This window comes from Cajanus cajan, chromosome 2, assembly GCF_000230855.2.
Source record: "Cajanus cajan strain Asha chromosome 2, NIPB_CcT2T_4, whole genome shotgun sequence".
Taxonomy (NCBI): domain Eukaryota; kingdom Viridiplantae; phylum Streptophyta; class Magnoliopsida; order Fabales; family Fabaceae; genus Cajanus; species Cajanus cajan.
Genome location: NC_138518.1, coordinates 54,186,851 through 54,199,109, shown reverse-complemented (window position 1 = coordinate 54,199,109; position 12,259 = coordinate 54,186,851). Strand labels below are relative to the sequence as shown.

Here is a 12,259-nt window from a genome sequence, read left to right as displayed (position 1 = left end):
ACACCACTCTTAGTCAAGAGGCTCCGTACCATGTTGAGAATGGTTCTATTTTTCCTCTCTGAGACACCATTTTGTTGTGGTGTATACGCTGTTGTTAACTCCTTCCATATTCCGTGTTTTTCACAAAAATAGAAAATTCATCTGAACAATACTCTCCACCACGGTCTGTTCGAAGAGACTTAATAGTCTTTCCCGATTCAGTTTCCACTCGAGCTTTGAAGCTTTTGAATGAAGAGAGAGCTTCAGATTTTTACTACAAAAAATAGACCCAAGTTTTTCTAGAAAAATCATCAGTGAAAGTAATTAAGTATGTTTTACCTCCATTAGAAGAAAGATTTATTGGGCCGCAAATATCAGAATGGACCAATTCCAAAACACTCTTTGCTCTCCATGATTTTCCATTAGGGAATTGAGAACGATGTTGTTTGCTAACAACACATTCTTCACAGACATGAGAAGGAACAGTAATTTGTGGAAGGCCTGTCACCATGTCTTTTTGTTCAAGGGTCTTCAGTCCACTAAAGCTCAAATGGCCATAACGATAATGCCACAACCAAGCAGAATCAGTAGCTTTAGCCAACAAACTAGATTGAATGCTTTCAATTTTCAACGGGAATAATCTGTTTGAACTCATGTTTACAACTGCAATAGCACCTCGAACAGGATCAATAATTTCACAAGAACCTTTGCTAATAAAAATTTCATAACCTTTTTCTTGTAATTGACCAACACTTAACAAGTTGCTTTTCAAGTCAGGGACATAAAGCACATTAGAAATTGTTTCTACAAAACCATTCTTGGTTTTTATTTTTATATCACCTTTTCCCATCACTTTCACAGTAGAGCAATCACCAAAGCTCACGGTAGAATGAAAATTTTCATTTAAATATGAGAAAGAGGACTTACTTCCACTCATGTGATTACTACAGCCAGTATCAACATACCAAATTTCTGCCTCGCTGTCTTTTGCATCTTCAACTGTCATCAACAAGGTTTCTACTTCTTTCTCCTTGATAAAATTTGAACTTTCACCCTTTTCTTTAAGATTAGGCAGTCTAGTATAACATTCAGAAGCATAATGACCAAATTTATGACATCTAAAGCATTCTACCTTTGATTTATTATAATCTCTCCCTCTATCATTGCCTTGAAATTAGTCATTGTTGCCCTAGAGTTCTTGCTGAAATCTCTATTTCCACGACCTCCATGCCCTCGTCCTCTACCCCTTTCTCTAGAGTTGTATGAAGGAGTATTGGTAGAAGCCTTCAATGCTTGTTCCTCCATTGTTGAACTTCTGTTCATCTTTTGTTCATGGACCAACAAAGAACTTTGAAGCTCATCTAGGGAGAGATCATCTATATCATTTGACTCTTCAATTGAGCACACCACGTAATCAAACTTTGGTGTTAATGAGCGTAGGATTTTTTCAACAATGGCTATATCATTCATTTTTTCACCATGAAATCGCATATTGTTAGCAATACCCATGGTCCTTGAACAATAGTCGGTTACAGATTCACCTTCCTTCATTTGAAGGACTTCAAAGTCTCTTCTCAAAGCTTGAAGTTGAGCACGTTTATCTCTCGAGGAGCCTTGATATTTTTTTTTTCATTGAATCCCAAATATCCTTAGAAGTATCTTTACAAAGAATAGTTTCAAGGATAGATCGATCAATGGCTTGAAACAAATAATTCTTGGCTTTCAAGTCTTTCAATTTCATGACATCAAGCTCCTTTTGTTGGGCATGTGTAAGAGCTACACCATCCCCTGGTGTTGCCACACCATCTACAACAACCTGCCAGAACTCCTTGGATCTCAAGAGATTCTCCATCAGCATGCTCCAATGGTCGTAGTGACCATCAAAACATGGAATGGTTGGCTGCACAAAATTTTTAAAAGTCATTGGTGGGATAATTGTTCTCTTTTTTTTTTTTTTTTTTTTTTACACTCTTGGACTACAGCCTTTTTCTTAACCTAGCTCTTGATACCACTGATAATAATCGAGAAAAGAGAATATGAAAAGGTGGTTATTTTATTCAAAATAGGAGGAGCCCTTTTAATGGTAACAATTACATAATTCATCATAAAGAGAAATAATTCAAAAATTGTAACCGTCATTGCACTAAAGCAATACTTATTAGCCAATTAAAACAGAGTTACAAAACATAAAAATATCAACAGAAAAATTGTACTTAGGAAGTGAAAATTGCAATAAAATTTAAGGATTAAGTTCAAATATTATATGTAAATTTAAAATAGGATTCATTAGATATGAAATTTAAATCGATAAACGATAATACTATATTAGAAAGCAGTGTTAGTTAGTATTGAAAAATTGTCCTTTAATTTCTTATATATTTACTAATAAATATATTGCCAGGTAAACTTAGTCACTAACAGAATTAGTAAGGAGAGACTAAAACCATAGGTTTTCAGAAAAATTGAAAACCAAATTCATCGATTTGAAAAATATAGTGACCAAGACCAAATTTGATTCACAACATGGGGATAAAAGCATATTTTTCTTGAATATTAAATAAGTGAAAAATACCTTATAAAAATTATGTTGTTTTCATAAATTAAATAAGTTACGTATCTACAGAGATTAAAAATAATATATGTTAAATATTTGGTGTTTGTAATTTAGTTTGGACAGTTTATCATAAAACTAAAACTGACTATTAAAAATAACAGATGTTAAATATTTGGTAATTAAGGAAAATATGGTTCATATATGGTGTTTGAATTAGTTTGGATTGTTTGTTTGGTAAAAATTCATCCCTTTCAATCATAAGAATAAAAAAAATTGTGTACTATACTAAATGTTTATGACTTTATGTCACCTTTATCAATCTCTAATATGTTAAAAGACAATGAGATGGGAAATGAAAAATCGTTATATATATATATATATATATATATATATATATATATTAATTATGAATCTCAACTTAGTATCCTATTAAACTATTTCTAATTATTCAATCATTTAATAACCAAAATTATTTTTATGATAAATGATCGTTACAAGTTAAATTCAATATAATTTGATCAATTTTTGTTTTTATTCTTTTTGTTAAGATAGATATCGAAAATGAGAATTTTCTTTCTTTATTATCAGTCAAATCATTGATTGCAACCCAAAATTATATTTTATCATCAATCCGATTACCATTCACATTTTTTTCTACTCATTCTTCAGTGTTTGGGATTGATGAGAAAGTAATGTTGGTGGGAAAAAACTTTTGAAGGAAAAAGGAAGAACAAGTATGAAGAAAAGTACACATATGAAGCAAGTTAGGGTTTAGCAAGGCTTTTTTTTAGATATAACAAAAACTTTTGAATATGATTTACACTCAAAAACCTAGAGTGTGATAATAATGGTATGTATGAAATTAAAACTTAGCTTTTACAGCTACATGTACTAAAATAAAGGATAATGAACCTTTGAATGTATCAAGAGAAATTGTAGCATTACAAGTGATGCATATTCAATAAATAGGCACAGTCGTATGTATTCAATAAACACTTTATTCTAATTTTTATAAACTTTAATTAATATCTAATTTATGGATGGTAACAACTCTCAAAACTACCATCATGTATTGACACAAATTACTTAAAGAGATTCCTTTAATGTCACACGTAAAATTCCACTAATAGATTTCTGTTAAATCTTTGTTCAACAAGCAAAATTTTAAGTGAAATTGAATACTACTATACTTTTATTAACTATTAAATGGACATTGATGCTTGATTTGAACATGTCATTCACTTCTTACTTAGTAGTCTTTATGATGTCATCCCCTACCTATCATTTTACTAATAAAGAAATAACTCCCACATCTAAACCAAAATAACTCTTCAAGCACTAGGAATTAGTGTTCCTTATTTTAGGGGTTTTATTCACACGCATAATTATAAAGATGGCAGTCACTTATGATTCCATGTGACATGTTTCTAAGAGACACAACCAACTTGTGAGATCAAGTGATTAACTGCAGCTATCTAACTTCACAAGCATAACCAAATAATTTATATATATATAAAGTCAGAAGAATTTATACATCCCGGAAAATATTTCAAAGAATTTAGTTAGTTCATTAGTTTAAAAACATTTCCCTGTTAGGGATAAATTTTTTTTATCATATTGAAATGCCTTTGTAATTCTTTTAGTTCCAAATACTGGAAGATATACACAGGAGAAAATCTAACATTATTTAAGAAACGGCACTCTTATCTCTTTTAAAATTCAAACTGAATGTAAACTTTAATATATAAATATGTTAAATATTCGTAATTAAACTAGTAATGAATAATAATAATTTTGACCTATGAATCCTCTTTGTATTGTAACAAACAAGTAAAGCTCTCCTCTTAGCTCATACATTTACATTGCTGATACAATTATGCAATTTCAAAATGTGAAGTCCTGCCTGAGTCATTTATCATTCCTATTCTTAGTCAGTAAGATATAGTATGAAAAGGAAAAGGGAATCATAAGAACTCCCAAAAAATTTCAGGTATGTGGGAGATCAATCTCTCCTCAAACTGAAAACTTCAAATTCCTGCCAATATTTGTAAAGATATTGGGTCAGTGAGCAAACTATAAAGTATCACTTTCTCTAACGAATGGCACAAAAATAAACTTGATGCATATGGTGCATGCAAGATTACCTTAGCAATTCAAAAGTATAGCATGTCAATCAGATTTAAAAGTGTCCCTCTTTCCAGCAAGAATCATTGAAATTTGGAGCCCTCTACTAAATGCTTGATTGAATAGCAAGCGAGTTTGAAACTCTGACACAAATGGGAACCATGACAAAATGGCTGTTGGCAAGAAGATTATTAAACCCATCACATATTCATAAGCTCTGGCTAGCTCTTTCACTGAGTCCCATAGTTTAGCTCCTTTCAAGCATACCTTGCATGCTTGTGCAATCTTGAATGCGAACGAAAGAAGGAAGTCAGTATTTTTGGATGAATTAAGTACTCACATAGATAATTGTCTAGAATTGTGTGCAAGTAGTATATGTATCAATATTTCTTTTAAACACATTATCTACTATTGATTGAAATTTATTAGAAATTACAAAATTTTGTAAGTCTCACTTCTTATTTCATGAATTCTACTCATGATTTTGTAGTTGTTAATATTTTTAAGAATCTGTTTGGATACAAGATTAGAAATACTTTTAAGAGTTTCTCTACTTAAAAAAAAAAAAAACTTTATTTTTAGTAAAAAAGTTGCCAAAAACACTTCTAGCTTAAAAAGAGTGTGCTAGAAATGTGTTGTTAACACTCATCTTTCCTCAATCTACCCAAGACATGTCAGACAAGAATAGGAAGTTGACATAAAAATTGTTCTTAACTAGTGCTTCTCTAGAATGCAGAAGTTCTAACTTACCAGAATAATGGCCCATCCAGAGGGCATGAAGGCGATGATGGCAGCAAACAAATCTGATACAGTAAGTCCACATACCACAAATAATACAGTCATGACTGACAAGAAGCCAAGAAAGAGAAGTGCCTTGAGAATACGAAACATGAGCTGAAAGTCGGTGCCAAATCTTCGTCTTCCCATGGATACCATCTGATACGGTCATATGGAATTCATACAAACAGAAGAAGACACATGCATTAATATGGCGCAAATGTAAACTAATTTTAACTGTAAAATGGCTACAATGGTCTAAAAGCTCCCCTTGTTTGATTAAAAAGATGTTTTACAACATGATACTAGAAGCAAAAATTCACTTAAGTTGATAATACTTTTGTAGCAAACAATTGATTAGGCTAAAATTGAAGCAATAATGGTTTTATGGGAAGTCAATCTTGATCCCAAGCTGTAGAATTTACGTACCTTTAATACAATGAGTATTATTATTAAAACGGCCCAAGAAAGTCCAAATACCTATAAGGAAAAATCAAATTAGTAATCGTAAGATGGCATTATAAAAACATGCAACCATTAATAGGGTTGGAGAATGGGAAAATGAGTTACTCTACCAGCAAATCTTTGTTATGATGAGTAATGTCCATGTGGTAGACAATTCCATATTGGTACATAAAGAAGCGAAATGCAAGAATTATCTCAATTATTTTCCCCCTGATATTTGAGTATTTCAAGTGTTCATTTTCTTCATCCCACCAAGATTCCCAACTTTTATCAGATGAAATACCAATGCCACCACGATTTCCCATCCACCGCTTCCAATCAGTCCAATCATCCACTGTTTTTTGCCAATCAAAGCCAGAAGGATTAAACAAGAAAGGAGCAAACAACCATGAAGTGGCCAAAAACCACATTGAGATTGTGATGAATAAATAAAGATGGGAGCTGCGGTATGACTCCCCATAGACTTCATAAACAATCAATAGTATGAGAATCTCTAGACCCTTCACAAAATGACTTCGTGAGTACATCCTGTAGTTTTCGGCAAACTTTGCATGGAAGACAACAAATCCCCGACCAGTTGGTCTATATTTAGAACCCCCATGCAAGAGTGTTCTTCCGTAATAATGAGCTTTTGTTCCAAGCTGGAAAGTAAAGAACACAGAGGCTAGCTGCAGCTGCATGATGATAAAATCACCCAACGCAGTGCGAAATCCCTTCTCTAAGCCAATTTCCATAACCATTGGCAGCACAAGCAGTATGCCCAACTGAACAACAGACTGAGTTGCCAAGGCCTCTTCAAGGGCTTTGCTCTGATGTATGTTTGGACTTTGAAGAATTTCTCTCTCAACTCCACTCAAAACCATATATAAACGTCCATATAAGAACACATACACAGTCAACACAGTTATCTGAAAAATTCATGACATCCAAAACAGGTGTTAGCATAAGCTCAATTTACAGGACAAAATTAGGGTCATGTGCTTTCAAATTTAGTCATCTCGGTATAGCTGCGATTGTATTGTATGTTTTACATTTCAAATACAAATATTTCACTATATGGTAATATAAAACATCCCAACTAAAAAATTAAGTTGATTTTAATTTTTCATATCTAATACCAGATTAAGCAATGTGATTTTGATAGAAGACATACATTTTGTCTATCCTCAACTTTCAAAAGTCAACACGATGCTGAATGAGCCTGAATTAAACTTAAGTGGAAACCATCAATTTGGTCTTTCAAAGTTACATGCATCACTGTATTATCCAAAAAATGAGACAAGTTATTTTTTAAAAGCGTTATGTAAGAAGTTGTTTCTATATTGGAAGACACCAGTAACACAAAGTACATTCCAATAATATGCTATTCATAAAATCCTTAACCAATCAAGATAAGATCCCCAAAACGAGATTTGATTATTTACCATGCTACTGAAGTAGAAACCAACTGTTGTAAAGTAGAACGACAACATTCTGAAGAAGTCAAATCGTCGTCCAAGTCGATAAACATCACGGCTAAGTGATTGTTCTCCATTTCCATTTGCAACCTTAGCCTCGAAGAGTGATATCTGATTCATGCCCACATCACGCCCTTTACCTACTTGTATATATTCATGATGTGTGATAAATCCTTGACGGAGAGTTGAATTGAACCCTATGGATGTTAACAACAATTAGTAAAAAATTCCTACCCACATAAATCTGCAATGTAGATTTAAGTTGAACTCGATGGATATTAAGCACATGCAGTAGAAAATTTAGATATTTCAGAGAGCATTTTATATTAGTACCTGCAAATATATCCTCACTTAAGTTTATAACTTTTGATGCTTTGCTTATGCCACCTCTTGTTATGTGGAAGATTCTGTCAAATATATCAGGATGACCATAATGAAACCGGACCCTGCAAATTCAGGAATATAGTTTACTTAACAGAAGAAAAAGGTTTAGTGAATAGATAATAAAGTAAGACATATCCTATTCTTGTATTAAATTCAGTTGCAGCACTAAGTAGTGAAGACTCTATGCTTTCTTCATATTTTCAACCTGAACAGATTTCAGGTGTGAAGCAAGTAGATATCTATTAAATAGAACCCTTTCTTGTACATTTACTAACATGTACAGGTAACTTAAAGTTCAATTTTATTTGGATGACCAAATGAAAGAAACAGAATAGAAAATAAGGTTAAAAAAAAGTGAAAATGCATGAAAACAATATGAAACAAGGGATTTATAAAAGAACAAAACTTAGATACTCCCAAGTGTTGTTGGTACTTTTCTTAAATCAAATTGAAGTTTTAGCTCGATAATTTGCTTATTAGAGGCATGCATTAAATAATTATGCACATTACCAACGTGAAACTCCAATTTTTATTGCAGAATAAAACCAATAGTACCTAAGGAACCGTAGCTAACAAAACCAACAAAACCAATTTTTATAATAATACTTACATGCTGTATCACAGGACAAATAAATTGGAACTAACCTTAAAGGATTTGCTAAAATTCGCTGGCCAATGGTCACAAAGCTGGTCTCCTGGTTTGACATAAACCAAGCAAGTGAAGAAACACTGCAGAATAATAAACACATGAGCATAGATAACTTGTACCAATTCAAGTTTGATGATAAAAGTAAATATTTTCTTAGTCATGAAACAATTTATTCAAATATAATTTAATACTACATATTGTCGCAAGGCCAACCTTCCAGTAAATATATGCTCCCTTATGCCCAATATGGTGGGTTTCCGTTGCCCACTATGTCCTCTCCGGAATTCTTCCAATACATTTCTCATTTTGAAAGCTTCTTCATAATAATTATCCTTAACCAAAAAAAAAACTATAAAATTAGAAGCATTGACTTATACAGAGAGTACTACTTAATTCATATCAAATTGAAGTCCAAGGGAAATATACCTGATTCATGTCTATGGTCTGCAAGGCTTCTCCACGAGTAAATATTATGGCATGATTTTGGTTTTCAGGTTTCCCTTCACCAATTTCTGTTGGAGGACCAGGTAGTTTGATGCGATATATTTCCTATTAAAGTAATGCAATATAGAATAATTTGAATTAAAATTTAGGAGTGTTCAAAACCCAAAACCAACTCAACATGAATTGAGCAACCCTTGCACAATATCAAAATATTTCATTATATAGTTAGGCACAACACTAATAAGGAATAGAAAACCCCTTGGGTTTATATCATGCAAATAACTGCACATTAGTTTGTTATTCTAACTAGTATGTTAACCTGTACATTCACAAAGGTCACATTCATCTTTACACGTATTAAAATAGCATGTAAATATAGTAATAACAAATTTATACGTATAATTCTCAATTATCTATTTTCTATACACTACTCCCTCCATGCCTATATGTAAGACACTTTTTAAATTTATTTGTCCCTTTTTATAAGACTCTTTTCAAAAAAAAATTTGCATTAATTTATTTATTTTTTTACTAAAATACCATTTATTACTTTACAATAAATGTTATACATTAATAGGATAAATTCATTCTCTCTTTTATGAGGATTGGAGAACATGACTTGCACAAATTCATTAATTAGGTGAACAGAAATTAAGAGAAAGAGTGATATAATTAGTTTAAAGAGTCTCAATAATTTTAAGGTAATTTTGGAAAACGATACAAATTTTTAATAAATTTAATGCTACTAATTATCTTTCTTAATAGGTGTAATATAATTAGTTTAAAGAGTCTTATATTTAGACTAGGGATGACAAAAATACCGATACCCACATGTATCTGCGGATAAAATCTGTCACAAATAATATATGGGTAGCCTAAATGAATACCCAAGGGTAACGGGTATGGGTATTTTTTTACCTATTTATAAATGGGGTGGGGGCGGGTACGATATGATTCATACTCGCAAATACCCGCTAAATAATATTACTTAAATATTCATATTTTTATCTTAGATTTTTTATATTATTTTTAATATTTCAAAAAATTATCATTAATTACAAGTTCAAAAATTAATATCAATTGTTTATCTTTAATATTTCAATATACTTAACATCAAATATAAGCTTAAAATTATTTATACTACTTTTTCTTAATTTTTAAAATAATTCACAAATATCTATGAATACCCGCGGATATTTATAAATTTGTGGGTACCCGCTAAACAGATACTCGCATGAGTATGGAGCAGGTATGGGACAGATTGTTATCTGACAGAGTGAGTACGAATCCTACTATCCGCCCCCACGAGACTCCATTGCCATCCCTAATTTAGACACAGGAAGTAAAATTATGTCCTCATGAAAATAACTTATGTTATTGTATTTTTTATTACTATTTTGTAGTAAAAATATTGGAAACTTTTTTAAAAAAATTACTAAAATACTTATCCCCAGAAAATAAAATACAAAATTAAAAGTATAAATTAAGTGCAATTAAAAAATAATTAAATATAAGAATGTATATTATAGAAAAATGAAGGTTACAAAATGTATAAAATTTGTATAAAAGAAAAACAATATGCACATAGAAAATGTTAAGTTTCCCCTGATTAATTAGTGCATAAAGTGTCTTGTTTTTTTTAAACAAAAGATGCAATTCTATTGTAATTAGCTGTGCAACGGTGAAATTAACTAAGATGTATTTCAGTGTATTGATGTGTTGACATGTTCATAAAAGTATAAAACCTAGAGCACTAAACTTTATTATACGATCTTAGATGATTAGGAAAACAAATCATGATAAAATAGGGAAATTTAGTAACCAATTCTAAGTTGGATATAATGAGGAATCAGTGAAACTAATCTCAGAGGATAATCTAAAGATATAATAAGAAATTTTTGGATATTTTCATATGATTCTAACATATCTCTGTCTCTATTAATATGGAAAATCCAGATTCCAAAGCTTGGAAGAGAGAAACCCAAGAGAGTAACATCAGCTTTGCCCGTTGTTAGCAGGGACTAAACACCTACTCAATTTGAGTCATTTATTAGCAGCCTTCAACCAATTTAGGATTCTTTGATCTACTAATAAAACTGAAAAACCTCACCACCATCTAGTTGTCACATACCAGATGGATCATTCGTCTTTCCACAAGTGAATGCTAGATTATTCAACCAATAAAAATGCACAGAAGACAACCACAAAAACCACACCATATGCTAGAGTGAAAAAGAGATTCTGAAGAAAAATTTTATTCCACTTTTGCAATGACTAATTAAACAGTCATCAGATTTCACAGTAGACTTTCCTATACAGTGAATGACAGGAGTGTTTTCAAAGAACAAATGTACAAACTGAAATTTATTTCATAACATTATGCACCAAAAATATAAAGGGTTTGTACTTTTTACACTATCATCTAATCACCAATTATCATGCATGTAAGTTTGTTTACTTTTACAATAATTACCTTAAAAATCATACTTAACATGATTTCTTATTGGTTGAATGTAAAAAAAACAATATACATTGATGGTGCTTAAAAATTAAACTCTTTAATAAATATGGCAAAAGCACAACTCACAACAATACATCAAATGAAGATCTTTTGTCCATACCTCATCATACTTATCCCCTCCCTTGACAAGAACGGAATAATAAACTTTCTGAGATTTTCCATTCTTTGTGTCTTCTGTTTCATCTATGTAAGCAACACGAAGGGAAGAATGCCTGCATGGAATGTTCCATTTTTCCACTGTCAATCCCATTATTTTACAATATACAAGGAACTTATCAAGTTCAGCAAATGGTTGAATTCACTCACGTTAACATCAGATTGAGAATGTTAGTATAGCAGCTTCTGTCTCTAATATTTTTGGACTTTTTCTGAGAACCGTACATTTGACAAGAAACAACATATGTAAACTTTAAATCAGCCATAGCTTGTGCTTCTTCGAGAAGCTTCTTATTTTTGTCAACAGAATCAGGCCGGTAGCCTTCAGAGAGAGCTGCAAGAGTAACAATGTATAGTTCATTCGCATATGAAAGGGTCCAGTCATATCTCAGCATTTGAACACAGTATGTAAAAAGGGAAATAACCATTGTCTCCCGCAGATTCTATGAAGCACTGAAGGATCAAAGCTTGCCAATAGTACATCATTCCTCTCACTACCAAAAACAAAAGGTTGAAAAATAAAACTTCAATTGGAATATATATTCAAATCTAGTGACAAAAATAATGTTAATTACAATAAAGACCTGTTCGATAGAGTGTCTGCCCTCTGAAAGATGCCCACCGACGAATTAACTCCTCCTTATCTTCAAGTGGTTCACTTTTTATTCGTTCATGAAAATTGTCCCATTCATCTGCAGTAAATTAATGTCAGACAGTAAATGAGTGCACACGTACAATAGAGGGGCAGA

The 12,259-nt window shown here is 31.7% G+C and overlaps 1 protein-coding gene across 1 annotated transcript in view; it reads right to left on the bottom strand.

Annotated features, from left to right (window-relative positions):
• Positions 1-4,243: 4,243 nt before the first annotated feature.
• LOC109811229 (callose synthase 7) overlaps positions 4,244-12,259 on the bottom strand; it is a 30,717-nt gene continuing 22,701 nt past the window's right edge. Inside the window, exons 30-43 of the mRNA XM_020374906.3 lie at positions 12,095-12,202; positions 11,936-12,004; positions 11,661-11,844; positions 11,455-11,566; positions 8,816-8,938; positions 8,603-8,721; positions 8,386-8,469; positions 7,690-7,802; positions 7,324-7,553; positions 6,010-6,807; positions 5,864-5,914; positions 5,408-5,593; positions 4,678-4,942; positions 4,244-4,568 (exon numbers count right to left, since the gene is read on the bottom strand). Coding sequence (XP_020230495.1) covers positions 4,703-4,942; positions 5,408-5,593; positions 5,864-5,914; positions 6,010-6,807; positions 7,324-7,553; positions 7,690-7,802; positions 8,386-8,469; positions 8,603-8,721; positions 8,816-8,938; positions 11,455-11,566; positions 11,661-11,844; positions 11,936-12,004; positions 12,095-12,202 — 2,417 coding nt within the window. The 3' untranslated portion in view covers positions 4,244-4,568; positions 4,678-4,702. The remainder of the gene's footprint in view (positions 4,569-4,677; positions 4,943-5,407; positions 5,594-5,863; positions 5,915-6,009; positions 6,808-7,323; positions 7,554-7,689; positions 7,803-8,385; positions 8,470-8,602; positions 8,722-8,815; positions 8,939-11,454; positions 11,567-11,660; positions 11,845-11,935; positions 12,005-12,094; positions 12,203-12,259) is intronic.